Source organism: Theropithecus gelada, chromosome 3 (assembly GCF_003255815.1).
Source record: "Theropithecus gelada isolate Dixy chromosome 3, Tgel_1.0, whole genome shotgun sequence".
NCBI classification, from domain to species: Eukaryota; Metazoa; Chordata; class Mammalia; order Primates; family Cercopithecidae; genus Theropithecus; species Theropithecus gelada.
Genome location: NC_037670.1, coordinates 98,861,241 through 98,876,744, shown reverse-complemented (window position 1 = coordinate 98,876,744; position 15,504 = coordinate 98,861,241). Strand labels below are relative to the sequence as shown.

General features: G+C 37.6%; 1 protein-coding gene across 5 annotated transcripts in view; it reads right to left on the bottom strand.

Annotated features, from left to right (window-relative positions):
• The window catches only part of ETV1 (ETS variant 1), a 100,322-nt gene that overhangs the window by 34,402 nt on the left and 50,416 nt on the right, over window positions 1–15,504 (bottom strand). For 4 of the 5 annotated variants that reach the window (XM_025379506.1, XM_025379507.1, XM_025379508.1 and 1 more), the window contains 3 exons: window positions 14,044–14,173; window positions 10,627–10,815; window positions 6,333–6,580 (listed from right to left, as the gene is read on the bottom strand). In XM_025379506.1, coding sequence (XP_025235291.1) covers window positions 6,333–6,580; window positions 10,627–10,815; window positions 14,044–14,173 — 567 coding nt within the window. The remainder of the gene's footprint in view (window positions 1–6,332; window positions 6,581–10,626; window positions 10,816–14,043; window positions 14,174–15,504) is intronic. The other variant, XM_025379510.1, reaches the window with a different exon arrangement.

Genomic DNA, 15,504 nt, shown 5'->3' with positions numbered 1-15,504 from the left:
GATAACAGAATAGGTCTTAAGGGCTAAAAACACCTTATTAATGTATATTATTCCTCCAACCAACTCCTGGGTTAAGATTTTTAAAACACTACAGTGTGCAAAGGAATAAAATCCTAATGGTAGGATTGCAAGCACTGTGCAAGGGGAACATGAATCCCACTAAGTAGGGCATTATTTTCCCTTCCTCCTCTAAGGCAGTCCAAGACACAAACCAATAGAAAGTCATTTACGCTTACAACATATGAGACTATAACATCCTTTACTTGTTTTCACTTATAGGACTGACATGATGAGTTTGGACGCTTATCTTCTTCAACTATAAATGGATTGATTTTTTGGAAAAAAAAAATACTTATTCTGGTTGATTAGGAAAGCAGAACATAAGCATTGTTAAAATATAAAATATTAATACTTCACAGATAAAAAATACCACCTATAATATCACCACCTATATACAGCCACGGTGTTTCTGCACTGGCTCTTAATTTGCATGAGTTATGCTTTATGTTATGCTTTATATACTTTTAAAAACTCAGTAGTCTCATTTCATTAAATATTTTTCAAAAATCTCACTTCTAATGGCTGCATAATATTTCTTTTACAGGTACCCATAACTTACTTTACCATTCACCTAGTATATATTTTTAATATTTTGCTTTCTCTCTGTCTCTCTCAAACATTCACTATGCATCTTTCACTATTTCTTAGAATAAATTCCTGAGAGTGAAATTACCCCCATCAAAACATGTGAACATTGTGTGCTGATATTTTCTAAAGTCAAAGTTTAGTTTCATGTGCCCACTACCCCTCTACAAACAATCTACTGTAAGATATCAACCAGTAAAATAAAATGAAACAAAAAAGCAAAATATCAACCAACCAACTAACACATTCAGCTCTAATAAAATATATTGCTATAAACATCTAAAATATTTGACTCACTGGACATTATGAATTTGCAAAACCTCATATGTGGTCATGAAAATGAGAAAACAGTCTTGACTCTAAGAAAACAGGATACTTTGTACGGGAATCTCCATGAGGCACTCCAGATGAAGCACTCAATGTGTATTTAATACTTCTTATGTGGGCATTTGGCCATAAAGGCATAAAAAAAAAAATGTTGGATTTAGAAAAAAACAACCAATCAACAACAACAACAAAAAATGTGTACTGCTTTATGCAGTACAATAGGCTAGAGAAGAGAAGGAAAGGGACAATAATAGATGGACTGGATTGGATCTTTTAGAACCTAGTATGATACAATCATGATCATACTGTACTGGTTCATCAAATTGGCCCTAAATATCTATTTCTTGTTTCCTCACTGTCTTCTGATCAAAGTTTTTTCCTTTTCTCCTGAATAAAAATTCCTACTCTACTAACATAGTATTTTGCATTTTTTATCTTAAATATTAGGCAGTTGAAATTGCATTCCTGTAATTATAATTATAACTAATAGACCTTCCATTTCCCATGTCATAATTAATGTCAGGCTTTATTAGAGCACAATCATGCTACCTTTTCCCTTACGAGGCTTCTTTTATTTTCACAACATTTATGGTGTATAGAATTAAGCAATAAAGAGTTCTAAAGGCCTTCCATAAGAATAGCCTTTGGATTGTAGATGCTGAGATCGTAATTGACTTAGAAAATGCTTTTTACGCAGTGGCTCATGCCTGTAATCCCTGCACTTTGGGAGGCTTAGGCTGGCAGATCACTTGAGGTCAGGCGTTTGAGACCAGCCTAGCCAACATGGTGAACCCCCGTCTCTAATTAAAAACATAGAAAAATCAGCTACGCATGGTGACACATGCCTGTAGTCCCAGCTACTTGGGAGGCTGAGGCAGGAGAACTGCTTGAACCTGGCAGGCGGAGGTTGCAGTGAGCCGAAATCACACCACTGCACTTCAGCCTGGGTGACAGAATGAAACTCCGTCTCAAAATACAAATACAAATACAAAAGAAAATGCTTTCTACATTGTTTTTAAACCACATATAAATCTATGTGCTTCCTAATGTGCTATTTGCTCAACACCAATAAGTGAAAAAAGAAATCAGTGATTCAGTGATAAATACATTAGATTTCCTCAAAGGTTATTAAGTGTACTTTCAGCAGGGATGAAAAAACTAACAACAAGCAAACAAAATATCTACAGATCATACTTCTTAATTGCAATGCATGACATATACAGATGTGTCAACTTAACTGCAGCAATTTCATGGCCAGCAAAATACATTTTGATACCCACAGATTAAGTTTTCATAGGCCCTGGTTATGGGGTTACTATATTTATTTTAAATCCTATCAGAAGGATATAATTTTACCATTTACCTATTCAAGCAAAACACAACTGTATCCTACTGGCAATATTGAAATTAGAACTCAAAGGTGGTATACAACTTTGGTAATTTTAAATATAGTTTAAAGGGGAGAATACAATATAAAATTAACAGCTTTTTAGGTAAGTATTTTATAAGTAATCTCCAAGACATGGCATACTTACAAAAGAGATGCCATACATACCTTCAAAAACCGATGCTGGACTATGTTTTGAAGATTATGTATGACTCAGTCTGTGCTTTTGAGGGTCAAAGAGTGACTGGCTCTGAAGTCCGTATTATGTACGAATGTAATTCTTACAGCACAAGATTCTATATTTCGCCCTTATTAGAATCGTAAAATCTCTTTTCCATTAGGTTCACATCTTCTTAAGAAAAGTTATACATTCTCAATACCACACTACATATAACTGTATATACAATATAAATATGAGGAGAAGATATACATGGAGCAATCACAGAATCAAGAAAAGAGTTTCAGGCCAGGCGAGGTGGCTCACACCTGTAATCCCAGCACTTTGGGAGGCCAAGGCGGGCGGATCACGAAGTCAAGAGATTGAGACCAGCCTGACCAACCTGCAGAAACCCCGTCTCTACTGAAAATACAAAATTAGCTGGGCATGGTGGAGCATGCCTGTAATCCCAGCTACTTCAGAGGCTGAGGCAGGAGAATCACTTGAACCCAGGAGGCTGAGGTTGTGGTGAGCCAAGATCACACCACTGCACTCCAGCCTGGCAATAGAGCGAGACTCTATCTCAAAAAAAAAAAAAAAAAAAAGAGAAGAGTTTCAATGTTGCTCTTTTTGGTATTATACATATAAAAACATTTCTAGGCAGGGCATGGTGGCTCACACCAGTAATCCCAGCACTTTGTGAGGCCAAGGCGGCCGGATCACCTGAGGTCAGGAGTTCGAGACCAGCTTGGCCAACATGGTGAAATCCCGTCTCTACTAAAAATACAAAAATCAGAGGGGCGTGGTGGTGGGTGCCTGTAATCCCAGTTACTTGGAAGGCTGAGGCAGGAGAATCACTTGGATCCGGGAGACACAGGTTGCAGTGAGCTGAGAACGAACCTCTCTGCACTCCAGTCTGGGTGACAGAGCGAGACTCCACCTCAAAAAAAAAAAAAATTTCTAGAGCACAAAAAGAAACATTTTAAGTGCTATGCTACACGTGTTCTTTGGAATGATTATTTGAGATAATTTATATGATTTCCACGTAAAGTTTCTTGAAATCATGATTAATTTTAAAAACTACAACAAATTAAAATGTGGTTTAGGGAATAAGGATAATATGAATTAACAGTATTTGAAATTTACAGAGAGAAATGTATACTATTTACAATAAAGCCCACTGTATTGCAGGGTTCTTCATTATAGACACCAATGGACAGATACAAAAGATTCTAAACTGAAACCACAAGGGGAATTTCAAGATACTCCCCAAATTACAGTCCCTGGGGCAAAAATTCAAATGAAGACCCTTATATAATCTGCTAAAATTTCTTAAATTATAAATCAGTCAAGCAAAGTGATAAATAAGATGTCTCCTCATCTTTGCAACTATATACCATAACAACCTCGCAGCTATGTCAAATTTAGTAATTGAGGAAATCTCTAAAATGATCCGGAAAGAGTATGGTATGAAGAGAGCCAGTACCCAGTCTTCAGATCCTGGCACACCCTAAATTTTGTGTCTCTTCCTATCCTTGAGCTCAATATTGGGCCACACTGTAAGAGTCTCACATATCAAGATTCATCCTCATGCCCTCACAAACAGCTGCCCTTCACCCTTGAATCTAGGGCTATATATAGGAGCAATGTGCTCTGCTTTTCAGAAAACAGGGCCTGGGATGAACTTACTCAGGCCCTGGAAGTAGACTTAAGGCCACTTGGGCAGAGAATTCATAGGTCTTGGGGAGCCCGCATGCTTTCTAGAAGTTGAGGCATGCCTCAAGAGGGCCAATTCCCCTCGTCCTTTGAACTTATTGGCCAGTGTAGAAGGATGACTAGAAGCAGACTTCTAAGTCATAGGGTTCTCTGTTGAAGAGCCTTAAGGACAGTTCATTATCAAGTAGGTAATCTTATATGCAAACTGGTAACTCAAGACCTGGAGATAGTTTTCTTTACTCAGGTAGACTAATGATACAAAAATTGAGCAGAGGGGGCCGGGTGCAGTGGCTCACACTTGTAATCCCAGCACTTTGGGAGGCCGAAGTGGGCGGATCACGAGGTTAGGAGATGGAGACTATCTTGGCTAACGCGGTGAAACCCCGTCTCTACTAAAAATACAAAAAATTAGCCGGGCGCCTTGGCACGTGCCTGTAGTCCCAGCTATTCGGGAGGCTGAGGAAGGAGAATGGCGTGAACCCAGCAGGAAGAGCTTGCAGTGAGCCGAGATAGCACCACTGCACTCCAGCCTGGACAACAGAGCGAGACTCCGTCTCAAAAAAAAAAAAAAAAGGAAGAAAAAGAAAAAGAAAAACTCAGCAGAGGAAGCAACAGTCGCTTCCTAAAGAATGCCCAAACTTTATATCCAGACAAAAGGAAATGATATGTCCACATCCACAACCATCTGTTGACCACAGATACAATAATGTTAACAATATTTTACAGGTACATGGTAACCTTATAAACATTAGCTTGTATTTCATAGATTATTTTTCAAAATACCTGAGATGTGTTAAAAACAGATGTCCTGATTTGGCAGATTATAGAAGGAAAAACTCAGCAGAGTTAAGTAATTCTTCTAAAGTCTCAAGGTTCAAATATTGGTAAAGTTGGTGGTACTATTTTTTTTTTTTTTTTTTTTTTTTGAGACAGAGTCTCCCTCTGTCGCCCAGGCTGGAGTGCAGTGGCGCGATCTCAGCTCACTGCAAGCTCCGCATCCCGGGTTCAAGCGACTCTCCTGCCTCAGCCTCCTGAGTAGCTGGGACTACAGGCGCCCGCCACCACGCCCAGCTAATTTTTTTGTATTTTTAGTAGAGCCGGGGCTTCACCATGTTAGCGAGGAAGGTCTCAATCTCCTGACCTTGTGATCCGCCCACCTCGGCCTCCCAAAGTGCTGGAATTATAGGCATGAGCCACTGTGTACGGCTTGGAAAAGATTTTAAACCCTCCCTCCTTTCAGGAAACCCCTCTCCCCTACTTGACGTGCAGCTTTGTACTACTTTCTAGCTCACAGAGACAAAGCTAAGCTCTACGAATAATCTGTGTTATTCCCCTCTTAATATGTGAGAATTCTTACTTAAGAACACTTAGAATCTTTGCCACCAATAATTTTTTTTTTTTGAGATAGAGTCTCAGTATGTCACCCAGTTTGGAGTGCAGTGGTGCAACCTTGGCTCCCTGCCACCTCCATCTCCCGGGTTCAAGCGATTCTCCTGCCTCAGCCTCCAGAGTAGCTGGGACTACAGGCACCTGCCACCACGCCTGGCTATTTTTTTGTATTTTTAGTAGAGACGGCGTTTCACCGTGTTAGCCAGGATGATCTCGATCTCCTGACCTCATGATCCGCTGGTCTCAGCCTCCCAAAGTGCTAGGATTACAGGCGTGACATGCCACACCAGGACCTCAGTAATTTTTAAAACAATGTTATAAGCAATATGTGACCTAGTTCAGAAGAATATTACTTTCTGTAAACAATGTTATTAAGTAGCACTGTAGTAGCAAAATAAGAAGAAAAAAAGTGCAGAATTAAGAAAAAACATTGCAATGTCCCTCTCAAGCTGAGACTGTGCATGATTCTGTAAAGTGTATTTTTCTTTGAACTGGTTTTGTTTCCAGACACTATTTCAACATCACCTCATGTCAAAATGACTTGATAGTCTAAATCTTTACATGTAGATGAAGTTTCAATGAAGGGACAATATCTGAAAGATCTCATTAAAAAATGGTCTGGAGCTACCCGGTTTGATACCAACACTAACCAATGTGCCAGGGGAGGTGAAAAGGTGCCTTGAATGTAATTTGAGTAGAGCAGGGGCCTACCTGAGTCATATGCAAAATCTCTGGGTTCCTGTTTAATCATCAGAGGAGGGGGAAAGCTTTGGCTGGCCGCACTGCCAACCATGGTGTTGTGTTCATACACTGGGTCGTGGTACTCCTGCTTAAAGCCTTGTGGTGGGAAGGGGATGTTTGGCTCAGACATCTGGCGTTGGTACATAGGACGTCCTTCCCTTGGCATTGTCGGCAAAGGAGGAAAGGAGTTACAGGGTTCAGAAAGCTGGCGGCGAAATCTAGGGAATAAGAGAGTGTGTTTCAGATGAAATGGTAACATGGAACATTCTTTAAAATACTAATACAGTTTTTCATTTCTTAGTGAATGAACATGATACCAGCTGACCTGAAGTGTAAATCTTTAACAAGCATTACATTTTTCTTTCCTGGATTAGTAGCTCTATGTTTTTTAATCATATGACTTATATTCCCCTTCTAATCAGTCTCTTGCAGCACTATTGCAGTATATGAATTAAAGATCTACTTTGAGTAAAGATTGGAGAGCAATGAACAACTTTGAGGATTTTACACACACACACACACACACACACACACCCACACCCATTAATGGCTAAAACGACCAGTTCTAAATCAATTGGATCACTGATAATTTCCACACAAAAGGGTCTGAAATGATTATATACAAGAAAAAAAAGGGGAGGGAGGAATAGAGTCTGATCTCAAACTACATCCTCTGTCTTTTAATTCTATTACCAAACTGATCAAGAAACAAAAAACCAACCAACCAAACAAAAATCTACCTATTGGATTTCCTTCCATTACTATCCATTGCTGAGGAAGCAAGAGAGGAATGACTCTTGTTAAATCAGCAGGAGTTTCAATTCCTCAACAATGTCCTAGTTAACATTGTCTTTTAGCAATAAACAAAACTGTTTATTATAAGGACTCAAACCCAAGCTGGTTTTAAAAAGACTACCTCTTTACTGTCAAACAGCAATGCAGACCATATTGACTTCCAATAGATTCAAATACATTATCAGGGTGATAAAAATAAGCGTAAATACACAGCTGATCTCCAAAGGTGAAAATAACATTTAGTGTTGTATAGATTTGGGGCAAGTCCCGCTGTTAGGATATGAGGAAGTTCTGAGACCTCGGCAGAAGGCTAGAAATGAGTCCTATGCCTCTTTGTTCTTGGTTATACTTTATAACAATTGGCTAATCACATAATCGTACTGTTCTGTGTTTCTCATCCATAATATCATTGACCCACCACAAAGATGTGGATTAATTAAAGATTTAAAAGTGCTCTAAAAATGCCCCAGGAGTGCTTAAAAATAACCTATAAAACATTTCTATGAGCAAATATAAGCCTATTAACCCCCCTACTAAAAGCATTCCTGAGACTTTAATTTGGAAAGTTAGCATTTAATTTCGGTAATGTTAAATGAAAATAAGGTAAAAGCTAAAGAATGGCAAAGCAATTGCTTTAGCATTTCTAAGAACACTCCATCCTGTGATTTAACTCTAGGCTCACTGGCGGTCATGGAAAGCACTGAAATTCCACCTACACCTGCAGAAAATAAACTTAGAAACTCGGATATTGCAGAGCAGTTAGGCTGACTGGCACTGCATTCATTTCCCTTCTCTTGCTTATTTCATTAGCCAAAAAAAGAAACAGAAATTATCATTAAGAACTGTCAAGGAGTGAATCAGAAAATTGTAACTTGAAGTTAAAATAAGAAACTGGCTTACTTGTGAAGCCTTAAAAGGAAGTTAATAATACTTGTAACTGAAAGCTTTGTAAGGAATCAAGCCATTTGTTTTTACGAGTCGACCTGATTCCAGTTGGAAGTTGCTGGGGAACATGTATATATCAAACTCGCATGCTTCCCAGAAGTTGCAAGGTTTCGGTGCAATTCTTAAGAGCCGCTGACCAATGGTAAAGAGAAAGTGATTCAAGAAGCTTCTGGAAAGGAGTTAACAGATACAGAGAACATGCTGATGAACTCCCGGATAAAGAAAAACAGGGTGTAAGTGGTGGAAACACTGAGAAAGAGAGACAGGGCTCCTGCACAGTGGGTTCAGGAAAAAGTGCCAAAGGGCTGGCCCGAGGAGCAGAGTGAGGCTGAGGAAAGGAAGCAGGGTGCAGGCCAGTTGGCCGTAAAGCGTTCCCAGAGTGAAGTGGGGTGCCTGGCTGGAGGGGGTGTTCTGGGGAAAGGATCTGTTCCCAGAGCAAATTTGCCATTTATAACTGAGGGACTGTCATTTGTTGGCCAGAGCCCTCTAAGAAATCCTCCTCAGAAACATACGGCTTTAGAGATTTTCCCGGGACTGGCCAGCTGGTACTGTCCTCAAAACTCAGTCAGGGGTCAGTGGGAAAAGACCCCGAGCTTCCCTCTTGGAGTTCCGGGCCGGCTGTTCTCAGTCTCAAATATTTGACTTCAAGTAGAGAAACTAAAATGGATTTGGCTAAAGCATTTCAAGTTAGGTCACCTAAAACCAGGCACACTGCTTATTCAGCAGTCACCTTCCCTAAGAAATAACCAGTTTGCACAAAAAGTGAATTATACAATCTATAATTCTGGCACTGATCAGAAGAGTGAGATTCAGTTACCAAGAACTCCGAGAAGTCACCAGTAGTGGAGGAAATAAAACTTTGTTTGTTCATACTTTTGTTCCCTTTTAGCTGTGCACAATGTGCATCTGTTTAATGGCCCACCCTGCAATAAGAATTCTTTTATCTGTATTTACAAAACTGTTTACACAGATGCACATACCATTGCACTCTGACAAAGTCTCAAGGCTACGGGGTGAGAAGAAAAAGATAATAGGAAGCATTTAATAACTACCCCACAAGAGGACCTAGTGATGGATACAAGGGTGGAAAAGATAAGGCTTTGTATCACATTGTAAAGAATGCTTTCATCTTATGCCCTTTATAGCAAAATGAGTTTCTGAATTTGAGATTGAGTCCCATGAAAAAAACCTATAAAAAGCAGACTTGAGTGCTCCCTTATTTTCAGAAAGTTGCCAGTGGCATATCTTCTGCTTTCCTCTGCTGATCTAGAAGATTCCTTTGGCTGAGTTATTTTTACAACGGTGTCTCAGAGCCAGTTTGCACTGACTTATTGTTAAATTTGCAGGCATTTTTTGAGCCAGTTCTTAAACACAGCCACTATTAGGAGTTAAATTATACAACTTCACAGTCATAAAAATGTTAAAAACAAAAGATAAAAATGCAATACTCATCACTTTCTAATTATTTTACTACATTTCATTACCAGTTATACACCTGAGGTTACTTATGTCTCCCGTATCCGTATGCTAGAAGTACTACATTATGCTGTGCTATTGCATCTTTGCAAGTCGGCATTCAGGGTTGTCACAGTGATGGTTCATCGTGGGCCATGAAAGCAATATGTACATCACATACCCAGCAAAAGCTACTGATGAGGCCTTTTTGTTTTTCTCCCATGCAGGCTAAACATTTACCAGTAAATGGTAAATGTTGCTAAACATTTACCAGCACACCACTGCATACAGCAGCACAAGGCAGAAGTGATAAAGAAGGAGAGCTGCTGTATATGAGCAACCTGGATTTTAAGCTGTATATTAAGGTAGTACATCTCAGAACCTCTACAGGTTTTATTTCATATTTTATTTAAATATGAATTTCTTAATCTCAAGGAGTCACGAATTACCTAACACAGTATTCTCCTTAGATCTATGCTATGTTTCCTGTCTTGCTCCTTTCTAAGTAATACTAATTGAGTCTCTATCTCTTTAATTGTATATTCTCAGTGTCCAGAGTCATGTGTCTACTGATATTAAATATTCATCACTTGGAAAGGATGGTAAACAGTTTTAATGAAATAAGTTCTATTCTGCAAAACTATGTACAGCTGAACCATTCAATATAAGGTAAAAAACCTAATTCCATAAGCTACCTACTAAAATTAGTCTCCTAACTTTACAGAAGAAGTACACACATATGCTCATAAAAGTGGGATGATCTGATTTAAAGTTTAAGTGAAGCAATTTAATTCAAGCAAAGCGAAAGGGAAATGCTCAAATGTCAGTAGATAGATTAATTTTCCATTTTAGCAACCAATTTAAATGTTTATAAAAGGAATGTTTATAAATGACTTTCTCCACAAATTATAAGTATAGATAGAGTGAGCTCTTTCTAAAAATATTTTGCACAGATGTGCAAAATTAATAGGCTCACCTTAAATCTACTCTAGGTCTTCAGAACTGTTAATAGAAATTTTTTCCAAGAATGCAAAAAACAGTTTCTAGAAAAGTGGTATCTGCAGGTTACCTGTGGTCCATGGGGTAGCTGCTATCTGGTATGGACTGCGATGGAGGGAGGTGAGCTGGGAAGGCCCGGTCAGGTTTCGGTGTATGAGTTGAGTTTGGAGATGCATGATGCAGTGGGGACACTGGCGTGCTGGATGGTGTGGGGGGATTGGAGGGCCTCATTCCCACTTGTGGCTTCTGATCATAGGCACTACCCAGGGGACAAAAGAAAAGAGAACATTTCTTTCTTTGGAGCTATTTTTTAAAAAAGTTTCTAATCCAAAGGAAGAAAAGATATTTTAGACTTAAGTCAAATGGAAATGAAAACTTTGTTGTTGCTGTTGTTTTTTAAATCCAGAACAGATAAACTTCAAAAATCACAACACCCTTAAACAGAAAATAGGATAATTAATGCAAAACCTTGTAACAGAACAAATATTAAATGTGTATTTTTAATGCATATACAAACAACTTAGTATAAGGAAAATTACTGTTCAGAAAAGTAGTGGTATTTTTTCCATTTACTCTTGATATACCTATTTAAGAAAGTTTGATAGATCTTTCCTGAATCATTAAATAGTTCTAACACTATATTTCTCTTTTATATTATATAAGATTTTAAAACAATAACTAACATCAGCTTAATAAGGTAGAGACTATACCTGGCTTGCTTTTATTTGTGGTGGGATTTTAAGAAGGCAATGCTTTTACTTTATTTTCATTTTATTATATTAAATAAATGATGCTTGGCCTTAACTTCCTCACATGGAATAATGAAGATTAATGAGGTAAATTAAAATGTCTGATATATTTAAACTTTCTTGGAGAATAAGTACAAAATAATGTTATTAGGAATAAAATCCTATTACAGTCTAACTCCTAAACACTCACAATTACAAAATAATAAAATGAGTAAGCTTGATTTTATATTACGATTTTAAACTGCTTTCCTATGTGTAAATTTCAGGAATGTGATTTAACTAATGTCATCTATAAAATATTTTACTAAAACTCAATTTCCTTAAATTTTTTTTAAAACAGGACATTTCTAAGTTAGAATGATGTATTTCATTTTGCTGGGCACAGTGGCTCATGCCCGTGATCCCAGCACTTTGGGAGGCTGAGGTGGGAGGATCGCTTAAGCACAGGAGTTTAAGACCAGCCTGAGCAACATGGTGAAATCCCGTCTCTACTAAAAATACAAAAAATTAGCTGGGCGTGGTGACACATGGCTGTAGGCTCAGATATTCACAAGACTGAGGTGAGAGGATCGCTTGAACCCGGAAGGCAGAGGTTGCAGTGAGCCCAGGTCGCACCACTGCACTCCAGCCTGGCTGACCAAGTGAGACCCTGTCTCAAAAAAAAAAAAGTAAAATAAAATAAAAAGCAATCATCAGTACACTTTTTTTCCTTTAGAAAGAAATATTTCTTTTTGAATTAAATTATGTAATAATTTATTCTATTGCTCCATCAATGCAACGGAATTATATCCATCTGCAAAAATCTTTTACAAGGAGTAAAGGAATACATGCTGCACAAGCCCACTCCTGCTTTAAAGCAAAGTCAACAATGTTCATATAATGAAGTGCATGTTTGGTTACACGTATGTTCTTTACCAGTATTTCTGAAGAAAAACCCACTTCTTTTGTGAAATGGTTAACCTAACTCATTCTCATGAATGAAGAAAAAAAAGAAACTATTTCCCCATGAAATGCTGTACTCAATAATATTTTCTGTATAGAGATGGAAGTACCAGAATTTATTGCATATACCATATATCACTGTGGAGATTATTCATCCCCCAAAAGAAACTCAAAATATTCAGGCAATTCCTTTATTATTGATTTATGGATGTCAGATATGGCATATAAAACAGTGATGATTTCACAATCACAATTCTGATTAATGCTGAAAGGCAATGACAATTCTATATCTAACTGGCATTGACTAGAAATTCCTCAATATGTTAAATAATTACATTGTGGATACACAGTACTTGTAAGAAGAAAATGCAAAAACAAAACTGAACTATAAAATAAAACTCAGATCGATCAATACTGTCTTATCTGAACTCAGTATGCTTTAATAGTTAGCTTCTACAAGAGACCTTTTTTTATAAAACTTTGCAGTTTCAATTGAGCCTGCTCATCATTTCGGGCTCTGGTGAACCTCTTAGAAAAGCAAACATAAAAGACAAGTTTGCAAGAACAAATGGTAATAAAATATCTGAGCATTGGTCAGCTGCCATAATGGCACAAGTCTATGTTTCTTTTTTATTTTTGAGATGGATTATCTCTCTTGTTGCCCAGGCTAGAGTGCAATGGCACGATCTTTGCTCACCACAACCTCCACCTCCCGGGTTCAAGCGATTCTCCTGCCTCAGCCTCTGGAGTAGCCAGGATTACAGCATGCGCCACCACGCCCGGCTAATTTTGTATTTTTAGTAGAGACGGGGCTTTTCCAGGTTGGTCAGGCTGGTCTCGAACTCCCGACCTCAGGTGATCTGCCCAGCTCTGCCTCCCAAAGTGCTGAGATTACAGGCATGAGCCACCACGTATGGCCTATGTTTCTAGACTCTTACATATCTTGGACATAAACAGTGTATGCAATAAATATCTGAAGAAATATTTAATAGAAGACTCCTTTGGGTCATAATGTATGATGAATCTGAATTGACATAACTTACAAAACAGTACGAATATCTGGAATCATTTGTGTAAGTTTCCAAACTCCTTGTAAGAACTAAGTTTCTACTGTAATTGAGAGTGATAATACTCAGTAGAGACAGCCAACTTTTTCTTTATACAATTACAGGCCAATATGAAAAGTAGCATCATGCAATTTACTTTGAAGGGTTTTTAATGAACATATATGTGATAAAATTTTCTAACAAATGAACAATGTACTTTTACTGCACCACCCTTTATTATCATCATCAGAACAACCAGCTTTTTAATAGATAATAGCCTCTGCTAAGTCTTATGAAATTCCAGTTTTATTGCAAATTGTCCATGAACTCATCTTATAGATCATCTGCAAAACCTGACAGATAACTAATGTACTGCTTAGACCTGCCAAATGTTTCATCTTTTTTTTTTTTTTTCTACAAACTCTATCTAAAGTGTATAATGCATTCATTCTAATGGGAACTTTCAAAAGCTGCTTGTGCCAAGTAAAACTCCTTTTTCAAACCTAAGATGCATCCCTACAGTAGAAAAGCAACTAATGATCTGGATAAAAATTATTGCTTTAAAATGAATCCAAAGTGTGTGTTTGGATGGTAAATGGTTCTTTAGAATTCTGCTAAATGCATTACCTAATTAGCTTGTTACATATTAAAGATGTAACTCATAAAATATGACTTGAGATTTCATATTATTCTGGACTTTTTGATTCAATAAGAACCACTGTCTTATATACAAACACCTGGTGGCTTTACCTGACATTGTACAGGCACTTTTCTCCATAGCTGAATTTAAAGGGCTGTTCTTGACTGCAGGCAGAGCCGATTTCTGAACACGGACTGTGGGGTTCTTTCTTGATTTTCAGGGGTAGGCCATGAAAAGCCACTAGAAAAAACAACAAAATACCCACAAAAATTAAATGCTGTTAGGAATTATGGAGATTAATGTGTTCTACTTCTCTTGTTGAAAATGTCATTCACATCTCATATTATATATGTAAGAAAAATCACATTTGATGAATTTCAGTAGCAGAAGATTTCAGAAAATCTTCGTATACTCCTTTTCTGCCTTTATTGTGTAACAAAATGCATGCTTGAATTTTCTCTCATTACTTAAGTGAGTCACTTGTAGTTTGCTTAACTGATATTAACAATGCTAGAAGCTCAGTTTCAAGAAAGTACATTTTGAAAACATATCAGAAAGGTTTACAATGACTAAAGCAGAAAAATTACAACTGATTAGCCAAGAATCAATTAAAGACCAAAATACAATTTTAAGCATTATTGAAAGTAAAATATATCAACTGCATCAATAATAATAGTTTAATGAAATGACAACTAGACTAGGACAAAGAAAATCCAGGCGCAGGTCCAGAAGTGACTGATATTACTTTGGGCAAAAAGTCAACATCTTTGAGGCCAGTTCTCATCTATAAAATAGAGGTTAAGTATCTGCCTATCTAATTAACAGAACTGTGAAGATGAAATCTGAGAAATATGTAAATGTTGTTTGTCACATGTAATCTACCATGAAACAATTATTCTATATGAAATGATGTTTTCACCTTTTTACTGTGACTTAAAGCATATAAATGCTTATATGCATTTATGTTTAATAACATACAAAGCTACATCACAAAATATGAAAACTTAAAAAATATGTATATGGGGAGGGAATCACAGTTTTAAATCCAATAATTAAAAAACATGCTATAGGCTGGGCGCTGTGGCTCACATCGGTAATCCCAACACTTTGGGAGGCTAAGGCAAGTGGATCACCTGAGGTCAGGAGTTCAAGACCAACCTGAGCAACATGGTGAAACCCTGTCTGTACAAAAATACAAAAATTAGCCGGGTATGATGGCAGGTGCTTGTAATCCCAGCTACTTGGGAGGCTGAGACAGGAGAATTGCTTGAACCCAGAAGGGGAGGTTGCAGTGAGCCGAGGTCATACCATTGCATTCCAGCCTGGGCAACAGAGTGAGACTCCATCTCAAAAAAAAAAAAAAAAAGCTATATATTTTTTATTCTTCAATATGAAACTGAAGAAATGCCTATTAGAAATCTTATCAGAGTAATTAAATTTTTGGTATAAATGGGAAATTGGTTTAAAAAAGGAAAAAATAGTCATAAGAATAGATTTTGTAATTTACGTATAATATCCACAGGTATGAATAGTCAAGGGATAAATGTAACAGAGACACATGCTGTGGAGAT